The sequence below is a fragment of the Charadrius vociferus genome, unplaced genomic scaffold (genome assembly GCF_000708025.1).
Source record: "Charadrius vociferus isolate BGI_N301 unplaced genomic scaffold, ASM70802v2 scaffold234, whole genome shotgun sequence".
Lineage (NCBI taxonomy): Eukaryota > Metazoa > Chordata > Aves > Charadriiformes > Charadriidae > Charadrius > Charadrius vociferus.
The window spans coordinates 44,697-70,660 of record NW_009648148.1 but is presented as its reverse complement, the minus strand read 5'-3'; the positions used below and the strand labels follow the sequence as shown (position 1 = coordinate 70,660).

At 39.2% G+C, this 25,964-nt stretch overlaps 1 protein-coding gene across 1 annotated transcript in view; it reads right to left on the bottom strand.

Annotated features, from left to right (window-relative positions):
• Nucleotides 1-25,964, bottom strand: part of PIGN (phosphatidylinositol glycan anchor biosynthesis, class N) — a gene marked incomplete at its 5' end in the record, with an annotated part of 88,315 nt that overhangs the window by 21,552 nt on the left and 40,799 nt on the right. The window contains 9 exons of the mRNA XM_009883949.1: nucleotides 2,380-2,482; nucleotides 6,277-6,385; nucleotides 11,787-11,898; nucleotides 16,208-16,299; nucleotides 17,710-17,802; nucleotides 17,929-18,028; nucleotides 19,108-19,244; nucleotides 22,275-22,457; nucleotides 24,715-24,793. Coding sequence (XP_009882251.1) covers nucleotides 2,380-2,482; nucleotides 6,277-6,385; nucleotides 11,787-11,898; nucleotides 16,208-16,299; nucleotides 17,710-17,802; nucleotides 17,929-18,028; nucleotides 19,108-19,244; nucleotides 22,275-22,457; nucleotides 24,715-24,793 — 1,008 coding nt within the window. The remainder of the gene's footprint in view (nucleotides 1-2,379; nucleotides 2,483-6,276; nucleotides 6,386-11,786; nucleotides 11,899-16,207; nucleotides 16,300-17,709; nucleotides 17,803-17,928; nucleotides 18,029-19,107; nucleotides 19,245-22,274; nucleotides 22,458-24,714; nucleotides 24,794-25,964) is intronic.

Sequence of the window (25,964 nt, the reverse complement as noted above, 5' to 3'; positions counted from 1 at the left end):
AACTGCTGGAGAGGGTCCAGCAAAGGGCTACGAAGATGATTAGGGGATTAGAACATCTCTCTTATGAGGAAAGGCTGCGGGACTTGGGTCTCTTTAGTCTAGAGAAAAGATGACCGAGGGGGGAATCTTACCAATGCTTATAAATACTTAAAGGGAGGGTGCCAGGGGGATGGGAACAGTCTTTTGTCAGTGGTGCCCAGTGATAGGACGAGGGGTAATGGGCACAAACTTGAACATAGGAAGTTCCATCTTAACATGAGAAGGAACTTCTTTACTTTGAGGGTAGTGGAGCACTGGAACAGGCTGCCCAGAGAGGTGGTGGAGTCTCCCACTCTGGAGACATTCAAAACCCACCTGGACGCTGTCCTGTGCAACCTGCTCTAGGTGACCCTGCTCTGGTGGGGGGGTTGGACTGGATGATCTCCAGAGGTCCCTTCCAACCCTGACCATTCTGTGATTCTTTTCTTTACCACATACCAATCCATTGCAATAGCAGCATCAAGTCACTCTAAGCAAGGCAGCTAAGCTATTCTAGCTAGACCCTCAACCTCAGAGTACTTCTGGCTCCTACAGCACTCAAACACAGCAAACTATGAGTATACTTACATGAGAGATTAAAACCCCCAGATAACTTAGATGTGTAGATTCTCATTGGATAATACTAGTTTCTCCCAGCCTTCCAGATCTCAGTTGCACTTCATGGTGCCTCTTAGGTTTTTTTTTCTTTCAGGATAAAATTATAATACTGACACTGACTGTGACACTAATACTGACAAGACTGTAATTTTTCTTTTTTACTTTTTTCCTTCTTGGACACAGACTTGTCTAAAAATGAGAAAATTATTAAAGTTAATCTTGATATTGTTTCTGTGTTGTGTCTCCCCACTAAAGCAGCTGCAAAGTAGTTTCAAACTCGAAAAGAAAATGTGGATAGACATTGCTGCTTTAATTACCAGAATTACAAGCAGTTAATGAATATAAGGATGACAATGTTTGGGTTATCAGTAACAAAAGTACCTGCAAGCCTCACAGTGGTCTACACTTGCCTGCAAACTGAATGTCTTCAACTGAGTCAGTGACAACCAGTTCCATGCAACCATGGTCTTCAACTGGCTTCAATACTTCCATTTAACTGTACTGAGAGAGGTGCTGTAATTACCTAAGCAAGGCACTGGGTTATCATTACATGCCACAACAGAGCACTGAGGAGAGAAACACTGGATGCTTTTGGCACTGAGCATCTTGGTTTTGCTATGATTGGTTGTTTTGGGTTGGGGGCTTTTTATTGTTGTCAACCTCAGGAGTTTGGGTTTGTTTTGTTTTGTTTTTAAAGAATTATTCCAAAATTTGTTGGTCTATTTGAACACTGTAGGAAGACCGTAGAGAGCTGTCAATGTGTAAGTGGTCTGGTGCAGGGCCAAAATACAAAGAGGGATGTTACCAGCCTGAGAGAGTGTAACATTAATGTTTTATCCAGTAGGTAGGACAGGCCAAAAGGGTCAAGTGTAAGAGTGTGTATGTGGACAGGAATAACATTAGGATCAAAACTTTAACAGGGAATGGGAGGAAGGGGAGGCAGGAGATTAAAAAGAAAGAGATATGCTTCATCTGAAATGAGAGGATCCACAAGAGGCAGCTATTGCAAAATGTCTGCTGCAAGGTATTTTATTCCACTTAATTTTCCAGCGTGATTAAATTCAGAGGATAAGTGGGAGGGGAGGCGGAAAGAACAGTTCCTACACTCCCCATTAATTATGCTTTTAAGAGCTACTAAGTCTGGGAAAAAAAGGGTTTGCTGACATAGTGTTTTCTTCATTTAAGAGCTCTGAGGTGTCTGTCTTTTATGTGAAAAGAAGCAAAGCCTACTCTTTATGGGGCTGAGCCATATGGGGACTAGCATCCCTTTGCAAAAAGTTACTTTTATTAAAACCTCTCCGAATAAAATTTTCCCTCATTTTAGGGCTACCTGTTTCCTGTCATATGTCATTTAAGCCATAGCTAGACACCAGTGCTGAGCAGCTGGGAAAAGAGTTATTTCCTTTTGTTTGCGAGCAGAAAGGCACATGCCAAAACAACAAAAGATGTAAACTAAACCAGACTTCCTTATTTTGGTGCAAGATTGTTTGAATACATACCCCTTTCAGCCACTGCTTGCTCTAGCTGAAAGGAATGTCAACGAAATAGACTGGTTATAATACAAAGAGAAATATGGAAGTTCCCCGGAAATTTTATTTAGGGAAATAAACAAGGAGATAAATGGTGAGACTACAGCGGGAAGCATGTTACACAGAAACTTTCATTAGATTCAGCAGACAGTTTCATATTTAGCCCTTGATTTTCATATGTGAGACCAAGCTAAACAGAGTAAGAAAGAAGTACCCTGTGCTGAGGAGCAGGTAAGTAGACATCAGGGAGAGCAGTATGCTGAACAGCCGCTGAAAGAGAAACGTGGGGCTCAGTAACGGCAACACTGAGGAAGAAACTGCAATAAAAAGAGATCCATCAGTCACTACATGTAAAACATTTCATCCTTGGTAACAAGACAACATTCTTCAAATCTTGACGCTTTATGTACAGAAATTCAATACTGGTCATATATGCCCTAATTTTCAGAAGTTACTTTTGCTAAAGAAAACCCAATGTTTGCAGTGTTTAATATTTATCAAAAGTAATTTTTGTTCTCTGTCCCTTAATTCCCTGGGCTTCTAGTTCACACTCTTAATAATTTCTCATGAACCAGTGTTCCCTTAAGATAATGCAGAAGCATTATCCCAAAAAACTGTCAAACTTGATTGTTTAACACAACTCTAAGAACCACTTACCATGGCCCTAAGGACCTCCAGCAGCTCAAAGACTGCAGTTACAGAGCCACTGCTCCACTGGACTAGATTAGGAAACCTGTCACGTTTTGAGCTACAACTGAAAATACTGGTAATACAGAAACTATCAACTTAAGCTTCTCTACTTGAAAGGTTTAAAACAGGAATATTTAAAGGAACTACAGGGAACCTATCTGTTGTGATTCATGCCTCTTGCATGAATCTTGTAACACATTTGTCTAACGCAGGTGTGGGATCTTAAGAGTTGCGCACTCTGAAGTGCAACTCACTCCTTAGTGCAGTCCACTGGTCAACTGCCCAGTCAGCCCTGGCTAGCAGAGTCCGTGCTGCCCCTAAATAGACTCCACGAGCTGCGAAACTTCTACAGGTGGGGACAGGGCCCAGCGGTTTGCAGGAGGTGAGGAAAATTGGGAAGAGAGGAAATGGGCTACTGGAAGAGTGAGTAAAGAGGAAGAAAAGCACAGAAAAAGTGGCCAGTGCCTGAAACAAGGAAAGGGAGAAAGAAAAGCATTGCTATGATTTCATCTTGAAACCTGATTTTTTTAATACAAAAATTTTGTGTCTTTATAAAGAAGTCCATTGAGAAGTAACATTGGTATGATTCTTTATTGTGCTATAGTGCCCTCACATTACTGAATCACTCAAAGACTGCATCAACAGTAAGTCATAATTAATAATCACTCTATTAAGGAGCCACAATAAAACTATAATATATGGAAAGTGCTCACTTGTTTTCATTGTCATAGTATACTTTAGTATTTACAGTAAACATATCGACGAAAGAGAGATGAGACTGTTTCTAAAACCTGTGGGTCAGCATGTTTTATTTTCTGGCTTTTAGCCTTGGCCACTGCTACAATTGCAGAGTAAGTCACTTCATTTCAAGGGTGCTTCAGCCTTTCAGCATCACTTGTAGCTTTCTATACTTAAAGGCAGCTCAGCTCAAGGAGGAACTCCAGGGACCTCACTACAAGTCAGAATGGCTGAAAAATTCAGTGTGGCAACCAGCCTCTATGAATGACACTCAACAGATCAGATGTGTATTGCTCTCTGAGCGCAATCACAGATGAGAACAGATGAGTGGCTGGTAGATGGTAATTAGATATTCCCTTCCATCTCTGATGTGATACATCAGATATTAACCATCAAAAGACCTGCAGGTTTCTGGCTAACCTATACAAATCTCTGTATGTCCTCTGCATGCAGTCATGACCCTAAATTCCTCAAAATTTGGCAAGTTGCTATGGCAGATCTCCATTGATAGAAACTTTAAAACATAATATACATTCATTTAGAAATATCTGTTAACAAAGATGGTTCTGAAGAACATGGGAAGCATGTGGATTAGCTTTATGACTCCTGGTTTTGCCTCCATGTTGGTGGTTAAGGTATACTGCACCAACCATATGGCATAACAGCTAAAGCCAGTTGGACACCGGCCTGCAGAAACCCACCATCACCAATTCATTTGCCCGGTTCTCAAAAAAAACCAGTGTCTCTTCAAACAACTAATATTAGGCCTAAAATAAAACTTTAAACTTCATATTCATCAGAATGAAGAGCTGGGGAGGAGGGAGCAAGTTGCTGGAAAACTTCAGAAGTCTCATTTCCAGCTTATCACTTATGAATAAATACTGATAATTGCATATTTCTGATTATATAAATATGCACAGAGGTGCAAAATGAGAGTTCAACAAGTAACAGTGTCACTCTTCCACAACTAAGCAAAAAGATGAAGAGCAGTCTGACCACCTGTAATGCTACCAACCTTGGAAAAGCCACAGCAGAGAACTTTGTACCTTAATTCTTAAAATGCCATGTTTGTGGTAGATGCTAGTGACAAAGCAGATGCTAGTTGTGGTTAGCTAGTGACAAGCCAAAGAGTACTGAGGACGTGTTGTTGGACGCCTTGCTTTTTACCTGCTTAGTTCTGTGTTTAGTTATGTACAACAACTTCAACAAATGCATAAAGCTCCTACCTTGTATATCATACACACTTAAAATGATTACTTCCAGTCTGAAAGATTTTGCTAAAATATTCAATACCACCATGACAACAAATAGACTTCTGGGTATATACAGTTTACTTCACTTTTAGCTTTATTTTTACCATAGAAGCATCACCCAGAGTAAAGAGAATTTCTAATATACTTTTTCCTCGTAACTCTAGACCTCTCTGACTGGCGAAATCATCTCTTAGATGAAAAATGTTTTTCTCTCACCCTTATACAGAAGAGAAAGATAACCTTTACCCTCAATTCCTGCTCCAGTAAGCCAAGCAGGACATCATTGATTTCATCGACTTTACAACCGCAAGGAATTCATCTGCACAGAGATCTCCACTTAGCTTAGCAGGCCATGAGGAGTTAGGAAAGCATGATGTAAAGGAAAACGTTCCAAAGAAAACTACATTACAAAGAGACCGTTGCTCACACATACACCGATCACAACCAGTTGTATTAATCTTGAATCTGTTTGCTCAAACAGAAGCAGGATTGCTAAAACTGACAACATCTGCTTAAGTTAAAACAATGTCACCGGTACAGAAATGTACACAATATATAAGACATCCAGCAACTGGATAACAAGAGTCATAATTCTTCCTTTAAGCAATGTTTAAATTCCTTGTCTTGACTTTTAGCAAAGAGCTGCTATCAAACTTTGCATGGGATACATTTAGGTGTAAAACAAATCCCGCATTCCAGATAAATAATGCCTAACATTTTCTAATGAAGCCCTACAGAAATTATTTTATAGCTGAAATACCAAAGGTATTGCTTTACTGTACTCCACAATCCCAGTGATAATTACATTTGCTCTGTTTGATCATCCTAAGATTTTAATTTTAGAGTGGTGAAAAATCCATAGACTTGTAAATTGTTTCTTCTTTAATAATTAGGCCCTAACAGATATCAACCATACATTAGCATCATTAGTTCACAGGTATTTTGCAAGGCAGCTCTGAAAAGCACTTCCATATCCCAATGGTCTCCACCATCAGCTGCAACTTCAGGTTTTCTATTGAAATACAGCAAAAATTTTTCCTTGCTTCCCTATGCTTAACTGGATTGCTTGCAGAACATCTCAGATCACCCCCTATCTGGCTCCAAGTGAAACAAAAAGGGCATTTATACTATTATATCCCTAAAAGGGGTCTTCAAGATATTCAGAATATTCTAAACAAAAGATAAAGCTACTTGTAAATCAAAGTTGTTTGTATTTTATTACAAACCTACAAAGAAGTAGTATTTTAGAAGACTTTCTAACACATTCGTCAAAAAAACTCACTTAGGAAAGAATAGCGAACACATATAAGAACTACTAGGAATCAAATAAAGGAACATGTGCAAAAGTAAGCTGTTAGTAAGAGTGTCACTGCCCTCCACCCAACCACAAACCCCACAAACTATCAGTTTAGGAGGGAAGATGTTCTTACCTAGAGTCATCCAGCTAACAATTTGATTCAATATAGGCAATCCCTGTTTGTTCTTAAGACTGTCATGGGTACTGCTCACAACGTATGTCGAAAGTGCAATACTCAACACCTAGAAAGAAGAATCAGACAATGAAACACGTAATTAATGTATGGATCTCTGCCATCCCATACTAAATATGTAAATATGCTTTAGAGTTGCATAAACACCTCATGCGAATCAACATAAGAACAGGAAGCCTGATATGTAGTGTTGAGTATCTCTAGCTTTTTACAATTTACGCTTTTTAAAACTTCCTTCTAGGGTTTTTTAAATTCTTCATATTATTATTTATTTGTGCTATTTTAAATAGTTTAAACAAGTGCTCTGGCTCACTGATTTGACATTATATGCTCTTTGTCAAGACTAACCCCAAACACTGATGTAAACCACAGAAAACATATGCCTCCAGTTTTTCGAGGAGCACTTGTCCTCAAACAGCAGCCACAAAGAACTAGCAGAACCTCCGGCTTCACTGCAGGATAAAGGGAAAGGCTACTGAAGGCAAAGGTTTTGCACGGGCAGCACAGCTCCTGTTAGAAGAGACAGCAGCAGCTGAGGAGACTGGAGGTGGATTTCAAGAGTCTGCAATCTCTGCAGAGTGTTCAAATGAAAATGTCTGAACCACCTCAAGCAGAGCCCTCTGCCTTAGGGAAGCAGTGAAGGTGAAGAGGGTCTTTTTTTTCCTTGACTAATTCAAGAGACACCATTCAGTCATCACACAGGTGCAAATTACCTTAGGAAAATTACCCCATGAGTCAGTTATTTTTGAAAGATGACAATTATCCACGAAAATGCTTGAGCCAAATTTTCAATTACTGCTATTTATTCACAACTCTGCGGTTCCACTAAAAGGCAAATCAAGCACACAGGGTACCTTGCAAATGTGTGCTTTAAAACTGCCATTACAAGATATAATTGCTGTTGTGGCTTTTTTTGTGCAAAGCAACTACACAGTGTTCACATCCATCAGTTTTTACCATACGAATAGCTGCCATTTCCCCAGCAGACATACCCTTTGTGATACCCGGTGGTACCTGTCCAGAGGATACACTTAGCAGTCAGCATTTTTTGGCCTGGTTTCACAGGTGCTTAGTATCTGCTGCTTCTATTTAATTTCAGGCCACAAGAACACGTAACTTTTATTTCTGTGTGACATCAGTAAGCCAGGTTGAAGCACTAAGCCTCCAAAAGCTCAGGGAATTGGCCCCTTTAGACCTCTGATGTTTATTTGGGATGCTTTTGCTGTATTCGGGCCACATCTCTCCCCTTTGATATACCTTTTCAACTTCTTTTAGTGTCATGAACTCTGGTAATCCCTCTGCTATCCTCTAGCCACTGGTGAAGTCACTTTGCCCTTACTTTGTGTCATCTCCCATAAAATACCTTGTGCCTTGGAAGACTTGTGATGACCTGGGCACATTAGCAAACGTAATATACTGCTGCTAGATCTATGCCAGTGTCCAGGGAAGGGCCCAGCTTTGAGACTAAACTGCATTCACAGTTTAAGTAATGTTGAAAGCTGAGAGCAATGTGACCAACAACTCCAGGACTGTGGAACAGTGCAGACACAACCTGGAGATGCAAACCGAGGCCTCCAGCTAAGAATCTGTCCTCTTTCCCCCTTCACAACCTCCTCCAAAGTTCAGAGATTATTCTTGAACAGTTTAAGAGTTGGCCTCTGAGAAACACTCATCTGTAGGTCACAGCTTGAAAGAGGAAAGCAAGGGTGACATCTGCAGTCCCAGCATCTCTTCACCGGCGGTTCTGGCTGGGAGCTCACCTAAGCACCTAACATGGTAACAACCCAGAGAGAGAATGATAGGAGAACCAGCACCATCAGCTGGACTGTATACAAGGCTGGACAAAAACGCTCCTCTGGTTCCCTAGTTCCACCAATATTACATGGGTTTCTTCTGTTTATTTATCCTCCTAATTTAGAGGAGGAAACTAATAAACTGACCACCTGGGACCCACATGAAGCTCAAGCATCCTAGAAATAACAACACGGCCCAACATGATCAACCAACGGAAATAGCAGTGTTTTCGGTAGTGAAGCAAAGACCGGACTTCACTTATGAAACTGCTGGCAAAAAGAAACTGGTGTTTACTCCAGAAAAAAAATAATTAAGCTGAACAGTAAGCACTGCAGCAATCTATCTGGTGGACTAGAAATAACTCCTGCTTTCACCATTCCTGAAGCCTTAATGACTTCCCAAAGATAAAAGTAGCATTAACCAAAAGACAATCCTCTCCTTGCCATAGCAAACAAAATTCAGCAAAATATGTTACTCCTGCTTTAATGATATCAAGAGAAAAGCTGAGAAACTCTTGGCAATTTACAGAAACTGTGAGGGTGTAATTAGTATCTTCTGCCTCAAGCGAACAGTGACATGTATCAAAAATTCAAAATTAGATCTAAACATAACTGAAGATTTTGTAACAGAAATGTATATGTAACCGTATGAAGTTATTCAAGCTTGCATTTTTACCTTTTAAAATGTCCTTATGTATACACTTTTGCTGAAAAATATTTCTGATCATGCTGTTTGGCTGTCTGGGACTTTCTTGTTTCTTTAAGGTTACTACCTATGTTGGAGATCTAGAGCATGCAGGTACAAAAACCAGTGAAAAATGCACAGCCTGTAAATGGCCTCTCAGATCCATACATACTCAGTTGCTAAAGTGTATACTCTGTTCCATTCACGGACAGACCAACACAAAAATACATAGTTCAGGACGAGTTTGAAGGGGATTATCTTTTCTGTGGAGGACTACATGCACACTAGCTGGGGTTTTTTGCTTACTCTGAGGGTCTTCAGTTTCTTTTTGACCAACAGGAGGGCAATTAATGTAATGGAACAAGCTTTGTTCCTTACCAGGCATGTCTTCACTACAGGCTAATTCCCAGATGGAAAAGGAAGCTCGCTTGGACAAGAAAGAAAAAAGTTGTCTTCAGAAGAGAGGAAAATTCACCACAAGCACAACAAAAAGCCGAGGCTATGCTGAATCCGTCTCTTCCTCTGACTGAAATTGGAAGAGAACTGAAAAGGGAAGTGTCTTTATCCAGCTGCGATTCCAAAATAACATACGAAGAATAACTCAGGCAAATAAGAACTACCTCAGTCTTTCAGAAATATTATCTTATTTCTTGTATGAAAATGTACCTCATTCCAAATGAGCAGATGGGTGAAATGTAAGATTTAAAAGAGGGTTCTTGCACACAGACACTACCAAAACAAGGGCGAGGGGTGGAGTAAGGGGATTCTAATCAGAGAAGTTTGGCCAGATCAGTAGGCTTTTTGTTAAAAGGGGAAAAAAAACCACCTAGAAACATCAGCTATTCCTTCTCCATTGTGCAATTCAAAGGCTCTTAGTCAGAGCTGAACCTACAAAAGAGGTTAGCAGAGTGGCTAAGGGAATCCCCAAGACAAACCGTAAAGAGTATGAGGAAGAGTCACCATAGTGAGTATGAGGAAGGGTCACCATATTTTCCACACCATTTCAGTCAATACTTGCCAGAAAAGCGGCACACAAAGACCTGTAGCAAATTAACCTATCTTCTGATTCCCCAAAACAAAGAAACATCAAACAACTGATCTTAGTTTCCTGTCTAGGAAGAAACAATGTTATTAGAGGAAATCATAATGTTCAGTGACTGCCTCCAAACACCACATACGGGGAAGCCGCAAAAACTAGTTTTAAGAAACCCCTCATCAGATGCAAAGCAGGAACCTGATCCTGTGTGCTTATGTATATGAATGTCAGTGCCCTGATCACTGTATGTCATTGCAAAATAGGTATGCTTCATCTGACTAGATGATTCATCTCACCCTTAAAACTGCCTGGGAGTTGTAAATTAACACTCATGTTCAAAATGCTACAAACCAGCATTTTTGAAGATTACGCCCTTCCCTGTCCCCACTGAAAACTCCAACTCAAAAGAAAAAGGAGAACGAGGGAATTCCGTTGCCTAGAAATACTAGTCTTCTGAAACATTTTCTTTCCATATTCCTGTATATTTCAAAGCAACTAAATGCAACCTAAGCTCAAAACAAGTTATTTACTTAGGAACATATAATACCTTTGCCATGTCCCTTTCCTCCTCTCCCAATCCTTTACTTACCCTCAGTGTGAATAGTGGATACCATGTTTTCCACTCCCAAGTAAGCTTTTGAAATAAAAATCTAATAGAGACTAGTAATTAGATGTCACTATTGTAAAATATCCTCTGATTAAGGAGCAATTTAAGGAGCTTTATGATCTTCTTGAAGGTTGGGAGAAAAACGAAGATGTTACTCCCTGAACAAGCAGGCAGAACATTTTCATCTAATTAAGTTATTCAGGGCTCTGTATTTCCCGATTCTCTGAAGTCGGCTCAAGAATAGTCTGGCGTTACTTTTTAACTACAGATCTATTTCATCATCATCATCTGTGAGCTTCTCCACAAAGTTACACCGCATGAGATGCTGCAGCAGTTGTGTGGTGAGCTGACACTGGCTGGATGCCAGATGCCCACCCAGCTGCTCTCTCACCCCCTCCATTTGTTTCGAGGCATTCCAGTAAGAAATCCACTACTGAGTATATATCGGAAATATCTGTCCTAAATGCTTAGGAAAGGCACTGATACCTCTTTTCCACAGTTAAGCCGGAAAAGTTAAAGAGAAACCATCAACACATTATACGTGTGTGCGCGCTCAGGTAAAGGCTTAAAAGCATTCATTATTCTTTCCTCGCCTCCTTTTAACCAATTTGAGCTCCATACCTAAAGCACTGATATAATGAAAGCATTGCTTAGGGCAATAGGAAACTCCAGCACACGAGTCATTCCAATAAAGCTGGTCCTGAAATAAAACCATTATCTTGTAATAAGTTTTTTTTAAAAAAAGGGAGAGCAGACGTGCAAGGTACTATTAAAATCTTAAAAACTCTCTAGAACTTAATTAGCAACTACTATGAAAAGATCTACCTATTTCATGAAGCTATAAAGAAAAAGAAAATCTCATATTTCATCTGGAAGAAGATTTAACCAACAGAAAACCAGCTCCGTATCAGTCTGACATCGTTATTCAACAGCCAGAAACTGGGCAGAACCCCCTGAACCAGCAAGCCTGTCCTTAGTGTGCACGTGCAATTCCTGCAAAGGTCACTGCAAGTTACATACACAAAGTGAAGGCAGGACAGACTCTCAAACTCTCCAAGCAGAGCATCGAAATGTGTATGCACATCTATGTATCAATACATATAAATATGCACAGAATGAGCTTTTCGGAACACAGCATTATGATATTTAAAAATGCCTATTACCACGAGCAGATGGTCCTCTTGAAACAGTCAAGGGGCAAACTCTTAGGAACAATCATTTTCTTCTTAAAAATTGTGGCCTTGGTAGGAACACATACTTAGAAAGCACGTAAAAATTTGCATGTAAAAATGTTCTAATATTCAGAATTACTGAAAAGTAGCAACTGACCTGATAAAAATGTATTCTCAGATGTTCGTTTTTTCTGCACTTATTTTCACTTTTACAAAGAGACGTCAATGAGATGGAAGAGATCAAAACAGTCAGCAAACCAGTTGCTATTCTGTAAAAACAAAAGAACAATAAAATCCCAAGAAATATCATCAAAAGGAAGTTTTCATAGAAGTGCTCTTCACTAAGATGGAAGAATTCATTACGAAATCAAGACTTAATACATTAAGGAAACTTCAACATCCAGCTTCAGAAAAACAAAATCCAATCCAGAATAAAGCAGGAGGTGGTGGGTTTGGGTTTTTTTTTTTGGTTGGGTTTTTTTTTTTTTTAGTGGTTGGTTGGGATTTTTTTTTGGGGGGGTGAGGGGGTGTGTTTGTGGGTTTGGGTTTTTGGTTTATTTTATTTTTTTTTCATACAAGCTTGCCATCCACAAATACAGTTACACTTTTTCATGGCAGTGGCAAAAAAGAAATAATCTTGGCCACACATCTGATCTGTCACCCCTTGTTTGTCAGGTTTGTCATCGAACAGGGTAATTACACCACCATTACTATCACATACATTACTTTGTTTAAATGCAATAGCAAGACTAACCGGAAGATCGTCACTCATCACATAAAGACAGGAAAAAAAAACCAGTGCTTGGCATTATTGAACAAACCTGCTAATTATGACACTATTCTAAAATAATAGACACGATTCACTAAAAGATCAATACTAATATCACCTCTGATTGTCTCCACTCAGTAATCAAGTAAGCAGAGGAACTGTAAAGGCAGCACTAGTTTTTTGCATGTATTCCTCTGTCATGCTACAATCTTGATATGCAAGTAGTCAAACCATGCAGCCCTCGCTTCCACTTGTCCCTTGGCATCTCCACTGAGACTACTGACAAAAATGTCCTTTTGTGACTGCTCCACTCATGGTGTTTTCTCAGGCATAACACAAAAATGTACAGATACTTGATATTCAGTAAAATCAGGCTACATAGGTGTATCTCAGTAGCAATTTTCAAGTAATGATCTAACCGATACACGAACACAGTTGCGGGCTGCTCACTGACAGAACAGAGGTTGAAAGTCAGAGAGATCAGTCTAGTCCAACTAGACATGCTCACAGCCATGTCTAGCTGCTGTTGAATACTTCCACTGATGGAGACTCCACAGCCTCTCTCTGGGGAACTTGTCCCGGTGCTTGGCCTCCCCGAGTGTAAAAAAAAGCTTTTTTCTTACATTTCAATGGAATTTCCTGAATTTTTGCCCATTTCTTCTCTCTTCACTGTACACAGACGAATCTGTCATCTTTATTCTTCTCTCCCAGACAGGTATTTATGTACCTTGATAAGATCCTCCTGAGTCTTCTTTTCTCCAGAATAACCAGTTCCAGCTCTCTCAATCTCTCCTCCAGGATAATCAGTCCCACCTCTCACTCGCTCACCTGTGACAGTTGCTGTAATGCCTTACTCATCATAATAGTCTTTCTCTGGACCTGGTCCAGTATGTCCACATCTCTCTTTCCAGAGAGCCCAGAACTGGACACAGCACTTTCAGATGCATCTCATCAGGGCTGAGTAGAGAGGAATAATCACCTTCCTCACCATCATCCTGGTGATGCCAAGGACACCACTGGCCTTTCATGCACAGGGCATATTGGTGGCTTGTGGTCAAACCAGCTGGTCCCAGACAGTCCTGATGCATAGGAATTACTTCTGCTCAGCTGCAGAACTTTGCGCATCCCCTTTTTTGAACTTCATAAGCTTCCTCTCTGCCCTTTTCTCCAGCCTGATGAGGTCCCTTTGAAGGGCAGCATGGCCATCCGCTGCATCAACCACTTCTCCCAGTTTTGTATCACCTGCAAACTTGTTGAGGGTGCATTCTGTCCCATCATCTAGGTCACTAATGACGATGTTAAACCATTATTGGCCCCAGTACCAATCCCTGCTGTATACCAATAGTGACTGGCCTCCAGCTGGACTTTGTGCCGCTGCTTACAGTCCTTTGAACTTGACAGTTCAGCCTGTTTCCAGTCCACCTCACTGTCCACTGATCTTGTACATCATCAGTTTGTGTATGAGGATGTTATGGGAGACAGTACTAAAATCCTTACTGAAGGCAAAATAAACAATATTCACTGCCCTCCTCTGGCTCACTGAGCCAGTCTTCTCATTTTAGAAGGCTACCAAGTTGGTCAAGCATAATTTCCCCTTCACAAATTCATGCAGACTACTCCCAATCACCTTCTTGTCCTTCCTATGTTTAGAAATGGTTTGCTTCCAGGATTAGTTGCTTGAGCACCTTTCCAGGGATTGAGGTGAGGCTGACCAACCTGCAGCTCCCTGGATCCTCTGTCACCCTTCCTGAAGAGAGCAGTAAGAACATCTGCTTTCTTCCAGTCCTCAGGAACCTCTCCTACCAGCTGTCGCCACAACTCTTCAAAGACTAGCACAGCAACATTAGCCAGCTCCTGCAGCTCTCTTAGGTGTATCCCATCAGGGCCCACAGACTCACGCATGTGCAGTTTGTTTAAGTGTTCCCTAACCTGATCCTCTTCCGCTAAGGCTGTGTCTTGCTCCAGACTTTCCCACAGGTCTCAGCAGTCTGAAGGCTGGGGTTCCTGATGGCCAGTCTTACCAGTAAAGGTGGAGGCAAAAGAAGGCCTCAGCCTTTTCCATGTCTTTTATCACCAGGTCCCCATCCCAATCAGCAGCAGGGTCACATTTTCCCTAGTCTTCCTTTTGCTGCTGTATTCTGTCTTGTAGCACTTTACATCCCACACCAGATTCAACTCTGGGAGAGCTTTGGCTTTCCTAACCTATCCTGCATATTTAGACAGCATCTCTATGTTCCTCCTGGGTCATCTGACCCTGCTTTCACCTCCTGTATGCTTCCTTTTTATGACTGAGTTGAGTCAGGAGCTCCCTGTTCGTACCATACAAGTTTTATTAATGTACTGAAGAAGCCCTGACCTGACACACAGTGCCACCGCTCAAGAAAAGATTTAATAAATGCAGCTATTTCTCACTGGCACTCTAATTTCTCTCTCCTGTATCTCCTCTCCCAGCAACTCCAATATCTTCAATATCCTGAAGTGTCACATATACATATATTTTTAATTGCTGCTTCAAGCCTTTTCAGCTTCAAAACTCCCTTCACAAGATTCAGACGGGCGCAAACTGTTACAGAGGTACAATGTTTCATTAGAAGAACAAATAGGAAGATGTACAGCCTGGGTAAGGGGAATGGAAAGAAGTGTCAAGGAGGAAGATCTGAAGGTAATTTAATTCCATTTTGATTTCTAAGCTGTGATCAAATGTTCTAAAGAACAAAAACCCCTCAGTTTGGAGCAGCAGAAATGCATGCATGTATATATACAGTTAAGAGGTTGTTAATACACCCAAAGCAAATCTGTCCTGAGTATTTCTAATGTGCCCAAAGCATCAAGATTAAGAAGGGTTCTCAATAGATAGATTTAAATCACATTGAAAAATATTGAGGCAGAATGTCAATAATTTTGGAAATATTTGGGCTCATAATTCTAGCCGCAATCATGTATTACTGCTCAAACCCCGTATTTTACTGAGGATCAGGCACCCTGGCTCTGACAGGACACAGTATCTTCTGACAGACAGCAGAAGGAGTCATTGCAGTCCAGGGCAATTCAAGTCTCTCTCTGCAGTAACTACAATGCTACCACAAGCCTAACGCCTTCAGGCCAACCACCTGGATTGCATCCAGATATGAGAGAATGAAAGAGTAGCTCACAAGAGGAGAGGGACAGATGATAAAGAAGCACTACAAAAAAAACCCCGCAAATCAACAACTGTAGAAAACACCAGACAAGCAGCATCAGAAAGGAAAATGCTGAACAGAGAAGCAGAAATGGAAAAAGAAGAGACAAAGGAGACACTAAGAAAGAAGAGAGCTCTGCCCATCCTATTTGTTCTATTTCCCTCAATATCTCATTAGGTACAGAGTGCTACTCAAAGACAGATTACTCAAAATTAGATGAAGGAATTCAGAAAGATGCTGTCAAAGTAAATTGCTTTTGAATAAGTTTTCTTATTCACATATGTCAGCGGTATTTACCATGTTTGCACCCCAGTGAAGCTCCTCCTTTAATGATGACCTTTATCTTCATGTAAAATTTGCAATTTTTTGTATTTTGAGAAATGTTTCCCTCTACAAGAAATTACAGAATAACACAAAGAGCAAATCGATGTGGCAAAAGAATTTAAAGTCTCTTCTCATTCACATTAGTGAATAACTGAGGTCTCTATAATCATGTTATTTAAATTCTGAATTTCAATACCTGTCTCAGCCAGCTTTTAATAATACAATTCCTTGCATATATCAAAAGTCAGCCTAAATTTTGAATATCAAAGAGGGAAATAAGTTTAAAGAACAAGATTAGATTCTTACACCAGAGAAATGTTTGGTTCTCTTCCTACAACAGGCATTAAAGGAAATATTGCCAGGAGCACACACAGAAGAGTCCAGATCGATGCTGTTGTCTAAAAGAAGAAAAACAAATGGGATTTTTTGGAGGTCATGTGGACAGACAATTGTCTAATCAGAAAAAAAATACTTCAGAGAACTACTAATGGCTACTAGCGTCTCCCACAGGCAAAAACTTCCTGCATCTATCAAAAGAATAATTAACTTAAGAGCAAGCACAGGGTCATTGGTATTACAGCACTTCAACTTAATACAGAAAAGAATCTCATTTACACAGCTGTCAAAATCTTATCAAAGACTATGAGAATTAAAGCTAAGCTTATACTTAAAATCACTTTCTCAAAGTGTGGCCTTCACACACACTGCCGTTGCCAGAAAGCTGATGAGTAACCTTATGGAAGAAAGGAATAAAATTAATCTCATCAGAAGTTTGCAGCAGCTAACTAATCACCTATTCTCTAGCAATATGTTAACATTTGCCAGTCTTTGAATCTGAATGCCATTTGATTTAACTACCATAATCATCTAAGCAGTTCTCAATTCTTTGCTAGGAGAGGAAAAAAAACCCCAACAACCAATCCCAGGTATTTTACTCTAAATAAAGACATTAAGAGCTGTATCACTTAAAGTTTTCAAGCTCAAGTCAGATTCAAGCTCCTGAAAAGAAGTTTTCCGTGCTACAAAACATCTTCCATGTATAGCCAGCTCTAAGACAAGCTGCTCAATTACAATAAAAAAAATTGTAAATAAACAAATACAAGCCTCCACCTTGACAGTTCTTGCAAAGCAAGACTTAGCAGTTTGACTCCAATTTTTTTTAATTAAAATGTTAATGTTACCCCAGAACTCTAGATTTTAGGTATCCTATGAACTAAGAGATGTTTGAATAAAGTAATGGAAGAAATGTCTCTTATATTAAAGGTTCTGCCACTTCAAACCCATATCTACAAAAGTTGAGCTTTTTCCTGGGAAAAACAGTACAGAAAGCTGCCTCTGAGGAACAACATGTGCCAGCAGACTGCAGACAATTATGAATTGACAAATATTTTTCAGTTATCTTCATTTTTTTTCCCCGATACATGATCATATTAGTTAAATGGTGGCACTTTCACCAATCGTGCATGTCAACACTTTTGCCACTGTGACAATTTGATAAATGATGTGCATTTCATATGATTTTAAGTCAAGCATTTTTTAGTTATCATTAACAACAGGAAACTGATAGCTAACTCATAGCTACCCCAAAATTTTTAAGCAGTCTTATTGCTTGTCTTGTATAACAGATCTCTCCAGATGATATTAAACTCCCTTGCCTTACTACGTGCTGCTCATGACAGAGATCAGAATAAGAGCATAACCAAACAAGAATCTAAAGCAGCATTCCAAAGAGACCAGTCCCAATATCCTAAGATGCAATCAGCTGTTAGCCATTTAAAATCCTCTTTTTAAGCAAAGCAATACAGTACCTTTGCTTGAACCCACAGCTGTGTGACCACTGGCCAGCCAGCAAAGACAAGAAGACCAATAGTAAGCGTAGAGCGGTAGAAAAAGCTGAAGACCTAATAAAAAAAAAAAAAAAAAGAAAATCCAACAGAAGACTGAAAAACAAGCACATTAATAAAACCTACAATTCCTCAAACAGGTACGATGCTAGCAATGAGATAACCGCTGGATAAAATACTTACTAGTATTTCAATTCCCAGTGTACAAACCAAGATAAATCCTATAGACTGACCAATACGAAGCGACAAGAGATTTCTGGCAAGGTCTTGAATAACAGGAAGTCTGTTCAAAATGATGGAACAAGATAGTAATTGTTTTTAAAAAACAGAAATAATAAAGGATTTTACCTTTGAAGGGTGGGGAGGGGGTAAAAGCACAAGAAATATTTCAGGTACTGCTGATCCTGTCTGCTGTTTAGAAACAGAGAAGGTGATGGCTTGAGGATCCTTCTGCCCAGTTTTACTTGATATAAAAATTTACAATAAAACCCTCCAGCTTTTTCCCTCCTATTTCTGGCACATCTTCACCAGGATTTGGACAAGCTTCAGATTACTCTTTATCCAAATCGACTCTGCATTTCTGAATATTTTTGGTTATGCTGTGCTTAATGTCCGTCATAACTGATGAAACATTCAGAAACTTTAGAGACAGAAAAAAAATCCCCTGTTAGCTTTTCCAGTGGTTTAGGAGGCAGCTCATTATCTAACTGCAGTTGGTCTCATGTTCTCTTAATAATACCGAGTTGGTATCTACAGAATTGCCAGTAGATGAGGTAAGCAATAGAAATCAGAAGGTAACAAGTATTGCTGGATTTGGAATAAAAGGAGACCCAAACAAGGCAAATTTGTTTCAGTAACAGAGCACATTCCTCAACATGTCCACCACATGTTCTCCAAAAGCAACTGGAGTTCAGCATACTTGACACTCTGCAGGATCAGACTATTTCAAAATTACTGAAGAAAAGGAACAACCTGTCTCACTTTACCAAAGAAGTCAGCTGCTACATGTATTCACCCCAAGATTTTAGCATCCTTTTGCTACAGTTACAAGAGTACTAAGAACATTTTGTCTTGGAAAGACATTAATTTATTTTTGCTAATAGAAAAGATATCTTCTAGAATTGGCAGCTGTATCACTCAGTTTGGAAACTACTCTAGATGTCAAATGAAATATTAACCAGAGTCCCCTCTGGTTAATATTAACAGAGTTCCTGTCCCGTCTCAGGAAGCATTTCAGGCAGTTTAATAAAATTTTATCTAACTTTTTCTCCTAAGCTTATGGAAAAAATTTAATTGTCAACAAAAAGGAAGCACAGACGCGGTTTTATAAAACATTCTTCGTAAAATGTATTCTTTACTTACTCTCTCACAACTGCGTACCATACAGCTACTGGCAAGAGACAGTATACATAGTATGTCCAAGGACATGTTTGAATCAACAGGAAAAAAGCTATTATCATTCCAACCAAGGCAAAACCGTAGAAGAGAACAGTAGTTTCCTGAAAAACAAATGGTTGGACAAATATTCCTGAAACAGCAATAAAAAGTTTTGAACTACATGGTATTTTCCATTTGTTAGTTACACAGTAAAGCAAATGTTATTTTAACACAGTCAGTCAAGCTGCCTTGTGTCTATGTACACAACTCTGGATACTGTTTCCAGCCAGATGAAAAAAAACAACAGTAGGATTTGAAGATCTAATTCTAAATATGTCTCTGCAGTAAAATCTCCACAGGCAAGGAACACTTGTACAATCTGGAAGCCCAATGTATGCAACGTTATTTATGTTCAATGGATACTTGAAATCCAGTGGAAGTCAGAAACGCTAAGGGTCTTGGAAAAAAGAATTCTCTTAAATTTAGATTCTAAAAACAGACTTGGAGCATAACCTTTTGAATTCAAGTTCACAGCATTACGGACAAAACGTTCAATGAAAATTCCATTAGCACATTTCCCCCTCCTGCTTGATACATTTGTAAGAGCACTACCATGTACTCAAAGAAACACGTTCCCAGGCTGAGACAGATGTAAGGAGGAACATCAAAGAGAGAAAGAAAATTTTTAAAATGGGTAATCTCAGCCAGGTAGGCTAGTCCTTAATCATCAGGTAGCAGCAATCTCGTTTGTGCTAAGAGAAGCGTTAAACAATCACTCTGCATCTGCCTTTTACCCGGTCACTGAACTATTCTTCCTTATTTAGGGACATTCAGACATCAGAAGAATTACTGGTAAGGGAAGGTTATGTACAAGTTTTAAAGAAACAATTTTGTCTTTATGTATTGCAACTTGACATCACAAAGGCAGCTTTAGTGACTGAGCAGTCTTCAGCGTATTTTGTAGGTAATGACTGAAGACACTGTTTTCCTCTACATAAATGCCAATTTCTTTGAATGAGTTATGTAGACAGACACGACTATGTTAAATATGCTGAGAAGAAAACACATTCAATTAGCAGTTCACATAGATGGGTTAGCTTTTTTCTGCTCCCTTCCCCCCCGCCCTGTAACTGACATACAACTGCCTTGATCTAAAATGACAGCAAATGCGAGTTCTAAATGATTTTTAAGACAGAATTTTTGCTAAGATATGCCATTACAGTAAAAAAAAAGTCATACAGAAAGCTCACCTAATGCAATTTTATTAATTTTAAATTTTACATTCACTGACATATAGACAGAATGAATATGTATAGATATGATACACACACAATATAATTTATCATTGAATGAGTAAACACATACAATCAACATTTTATTCCATACAGAGACATAAATAATAGAGAGCCCGATATAGTTGGTCATGCATAGAAAATGGAAATCAGATTTGCATTTTCTGTGGATGTTTAAAAATAGATTAAAAGGTTAGGCTTCTTGATAAGCAAAACAACACACCACTCTAAAAGAAAAAAAAAGTTTTTTCATATGCAGCATAAGAGAAAAACTTTTAAAAATCATATATAGAGGATATGCAGTTTCATTATTTAGAGGTGCCTTTCAGATTTTGTAAGGCTGTGCTTTGCAGAAGACTATTTGTCAATGGTAGATTAGTTTCTCAGCAAAATTCCTTAAGTACCTCCAGTATTAGCTATAAACCAAGTAAGTTCCATATATAAAGCATTATCCCCACACTGTGATTCCATAAGTATTTAGGAACACTAAAAGGGGTTTCTACAGAAAAAGGCCTCTTACTAAAACTGGGGGAAGAAAAGTTCTATAGACAAAGAACTAAGAAACCTATTTTTTTTTCTACCAGTGTTACTAGCATAAAATTTGTCTTCAACAAGCAAAAATCAATATACCAAATGAAAATCTGATGTCAACTAAAAATGTGAAGTTTTTGTTAAATGTACGTATTAATATGCCAAATACCCAGTCTATTTATTTTAATTATTTTGTTCATATCTAACATAACATGCATCTTGGATTATTTCTTCTCAGTTATTTGATGAAAGAAAACCTAAATCATGCAGTACAGCACTTACGAATATTTTCCATTTCAATTTTGTTTGATCAGTTTCATTAAAGGCCAAGACTATCTAATTTCAGCCAGTAGTAAAGACTTCAAGATAGCATGATAGGAATTTTCTCAGAGTAATATATTGAAGGCAGTAAAGATGCTAAGTGAGTGCTCATTCTCATTTACATTACCAAATGAAACAATTCCTTTTATTCCGAAACAAATTCTTGAAGTTTGAGAGATCCGTGCCCCCCCAGGCTTTAATTCTTCTCTAATGAAATGCTAGCTTTTTACCTGTTCACCTTTTTGAGGTACCTCTTTTCCTGATGAATGACTGAAAGTAAATGAATTTCCTAGGATTTTGTACTTTGTGAAAAATCAAACCATAATAATCTTGTCAAAAAGAGCTTCCTTCATCTTTGATGTCTTCTGCTACACCCTTGCAAATCACAAAGAGCAAGAGAGCAAGCCAATCTGTAAAACCACAGTTCACCTTTCTATTAAAACAGGTTATACATTTTAAAAACGCCATGACTGGACTGCACAGCTTCTGAAAACTGATTTCACATTGCCAAAGAGGACAGGAACAAAATAATTCGCACGCTAATGTTTTTTTGGCCTTAAAGTAAAGAACAAAAGTCAAAATGGAAGCCTGAAGTCTGTATTCTTTCAAACAAGTATTATTACAACAGAGTGCTGACTTTACCGCAACTAAGGCTGAAAACTGGCTTCTGGTTAAAGACAGACCCTCTAATAGTTTTAAATCACTATGTTTGCTCACACTTGCATTAGCATCCAGTAACATGCACAGCTGCACGAAGGAAGAAACTGAGAAAGCACAGTATTGCTTGCTCAGACTTACACGGCTTAGGAATACTGATCCTAATAAATGGACCAAACCCTAACACTACGCAGGATTACAGTAGCTAGAAGACTCCACAGCTTGCCAGTTTCCACGTGTTGTCAAAAGAAGTGGAAAGTGTACAATTTGGTCTCCCACACAGAGTCACCAGGCATATATATAATGCTGAAAACTGATAGAAAAAAAAATTATTGCATGTTTCCAACCTACCTTATTATTAGTTTGGACAGTCTTGGTCAAATTGGTATGGGTCTTGATAATCACCAAAATCACGTAAGTTGTCCAGCCCACAAAACCCATTGCAATACTCAGACCCAGGAATAATCTATCGTAAGTATGGTAATAAGACAAGCCTTCCAAAGCAAGGTTAATCAGGGTTTTGCACAGAGATACCTAGAGGCAAACAAAACATACAAGCAACAGTTTAGAATAGTGGAAGTTCCACTTCACAAATCGACGTTACTGACAGCAAGTGGAGCTCAAGCAGCATCGCCACTCTCGGCACATGAGTCCTCTCTGTGCCCAGGTACAGTGTTTTGGCCAGCACCAACTGCTGGAGTACACACTCCTTTGGACTCCTGTTGGACATAAAGTCAACCGTCATTTGGCTCCTTCGCCACCATCTCTGGCCATCACAGTGGTCAGATGGTGAAAGGTACATAGACAGCACACCCTGAATACCACCGACCACCAAGCATGCCACTTGTTTTTCCCATGAGCATCTGACCCATATATATATATATTCCACTATAAGTAACACCCCCCAAAAAAACAGTCATGTGCTTCTGAAGGCATAACATTTACAGAGGAGGATTATGGATGCAGCTGGAACATGGTCACTCTCCACAGCCTGAAATACCCACTTCCTGGGGATGGATGTTCACCACTTCAGTAGTATCTGACACCCCAGGCATTTTGCCTAATCACCAGAGGTGAATTCAGAGATAGAACTGGAGCCCCATTTCATTCACAAAGCAGCTGCTCGGGGCTCTCAGGATGCAAATCATTTGGATACCAGAAGGGTTGTATCCAGTCTAATCACAGGTCCCCTTACTCAGTACCTCCAGTGGGGAGACACCCTATTAAAGACAGTGCTTTTTCCCCGCCGTGAGTGTCATTCCTTACACAGAGGTGTGCTGACCCCTGTGATCTACCCAAACATGGGAAGCTCAGCTGTGTAATTTGTGGTCACAGAGGATTGTCTGGTGATTAGAAGATCTGTAAGGAAGAGTATAATAAGAAGTCGAGCATGCATGACGATGCTTCTCTATGTGTCCAGGTATCCACTTGGGACTTAACAGCAACAATCAACAGAAAAAGGTATGTCAACTACTGAAGAGATCACAAGTCTGCCAATGGGCAAACTCACCCAAAATCACGTCATTCCTGAGGATACAATAACAAATGCATATTTGCAATGCAAAGAGCTGTAGGGTTGAGGAGGCAAAGAATCACCTGTACCCTGCAGCTGGTAACGCACTGACCTTTCTGCACTGTGACAGGAAGCTGGGGACAACCAGGGCACAGGAACAAGCCTGATGTCTTAGTGATCAAGAGTGAACTTGAACACATTGGGCACTCAAGTGAACAAGGGGTAAAATTTATATGCAATCAACAACACAAACTCGCAGGTTCTACTGCTGAAAAGTATAAAATGTCTCCTTTAAGTAAATGTGTGACGACCAAGTAGTATTAGGAAACAAAAAGAAAACCTGCTCCCACAACAAAACAGGTCCACTGATTTAAACTGAGCTATTTCCAATTTACAATGAGGTAAATAAGAAGGCACAAGGTATAAAATAGATCTAGCTGTCCTGTGCATAAACCAGTAAATTTTTACCCTGAGAAACATATTAGGGAAAAAGAAGAGCTGAACCTTAACACATAAAGGAATTATTCTTCCATGCACCTCGCAGGTTAAAGGTAATCTTACATATTCAACTTTTTAATGTAATTTTTAACGCAAAACTCAGTGACCAGACTAAACATGTTAAAATGAACGATTTCTTTGCATCATTTAGCTCTACAAATTATTTCTGTGAATGTCAGAATACAAGAACTGGTGAACCGTTCCCACTGAGCACCCTGTTGCACAGTGTGTGGTACAAACGCTTAGGAAAGTAATAGCAGAACTGGGATGCACAGAACAATTCCACATATAGCTAACAGTCTCTGGCAAACTGAAATGTGAAATTAAAACCAAGAACAGCTGGTTCAGGTAAAAGAACAGAACAAAGCAGGATCTATGAGGGAGCAAGACATCCTACATTTTTTCATGCAACGAACAGCCCAAGAAGTGTGAACATGAACTACATCCCTCAGTTTCTCTCTCAATTTACCCTTTTTTACAGTGGAAAATAAAAACATACACTGTGTGTTAGTATACTACAGAATGGTAACAGAAAGTTTAAGAAGTATGAGAAAGAAATACGGCAAGTTGGTATTATTCATTAGAACTGATGTAAAAATGCAAGATTTTGGAGACTTACAGTGGGATTTTATTTGTGTTAATAAGTGAGATGTGCATCATAAGGAAGGAAAAAAGTTTTATTTCCCAGTTGCATTTCAAGTTAAACAGATCTAAATATTTATATACAATAGAAGTCCCTGTAAAAAGTTTCTAGGAGGCATATAGCAAAATCAGACTTACCGCTTCATCGTACTTCTGCTGCTGAATATATAGTCTTGTTTTCTTTAAAAAGTTGATCTGTTCAGAATCAGAAAGTGGTCTGTACAACAATATAAAGAGATATTAACATTTCTTCTTTTCATGAGCAGACGAAGAGGCAGAAAAAACTAACTTTTTAATAAAAAAATTACTCTGGGATGAAACATACCAAAATATTCTCAGCTTCATTAGAGGTAATTGTGTAATTTAAACTAATCCGTTCCGCTATATTAATCTTCACACTTGTGTCAATACTGGTGCTGTCTAACTTACCCCAAAATTCTTGCATTAAGAGACATTTCTGTTATGTAGATGTTCCCATCTAATACTGCTGAAAATTATCTCCCTTGTGCATTATTATTGACCACTGCTCTGGACAAGAAGCACTGCACATACAAGAATTAAGCAATTTAAATGATCTTATAGATGGTTCATAAGCCTGTCAGTGTAGGACAAATTGTTCAGGTTCCACACTGACAGCAGATGTTGCCTAATAATCTCTTTGAGAAACAAGAGGTCCCTGTTACACAGGGAGCTGTCAGAGTCCCCAAAGCAGGAGACAACACGGTTACCTGGCTGCACTGAGGTCAGTGATGAAAACCTCTTTGATTTTAATGAATTTGGTCATCAACCTAAATAATTGCTACAGTTCTTCCCTTACAGAAAGTAGCAACATGGAGAAACAAGCCAGTCAACCAACCTCCACCAAATGAACAGGGAAGAAGTAATTTTTCCTGTTTCATTTTTTTTCCCAAGTCAAACACTTGGGAACCACTTCTTGTCACCCAGAAGCATGTGAGACATCATCAACAACTCATACATACCATCTTTTGAGCTCTGAAATATATTAAAAGGATTCTGTGCCTGAACTATCTGAATTTTTATTACTAATAACATCCTAGTATATTGTGATACCGTTCCTTTGATTTCAGAGCACAACAGTATCGTACAAGAGTTTTCTAAAACATAGTGGATAACAGCAGCAGTAATGCATCTTACTTTTGAGAAGACTAAATGAAATAACTGTATTAAAAATGTTTGACTTCTCAATCTAGAAAAAGAATCAAAGGATGGTATCTATAAAGATGTAGGAAAAGACAGGTCCCGTGGAAAAGGAAGAAGGAAGGAAAAGATGATGACAAGGTGACGGTGTTCGATCACCTTAACTTTGTGGGGAGAACAGGGTATTTTAGAAAACAATTGAAAAATAGCAGAGACAATGTTGGTTGTTG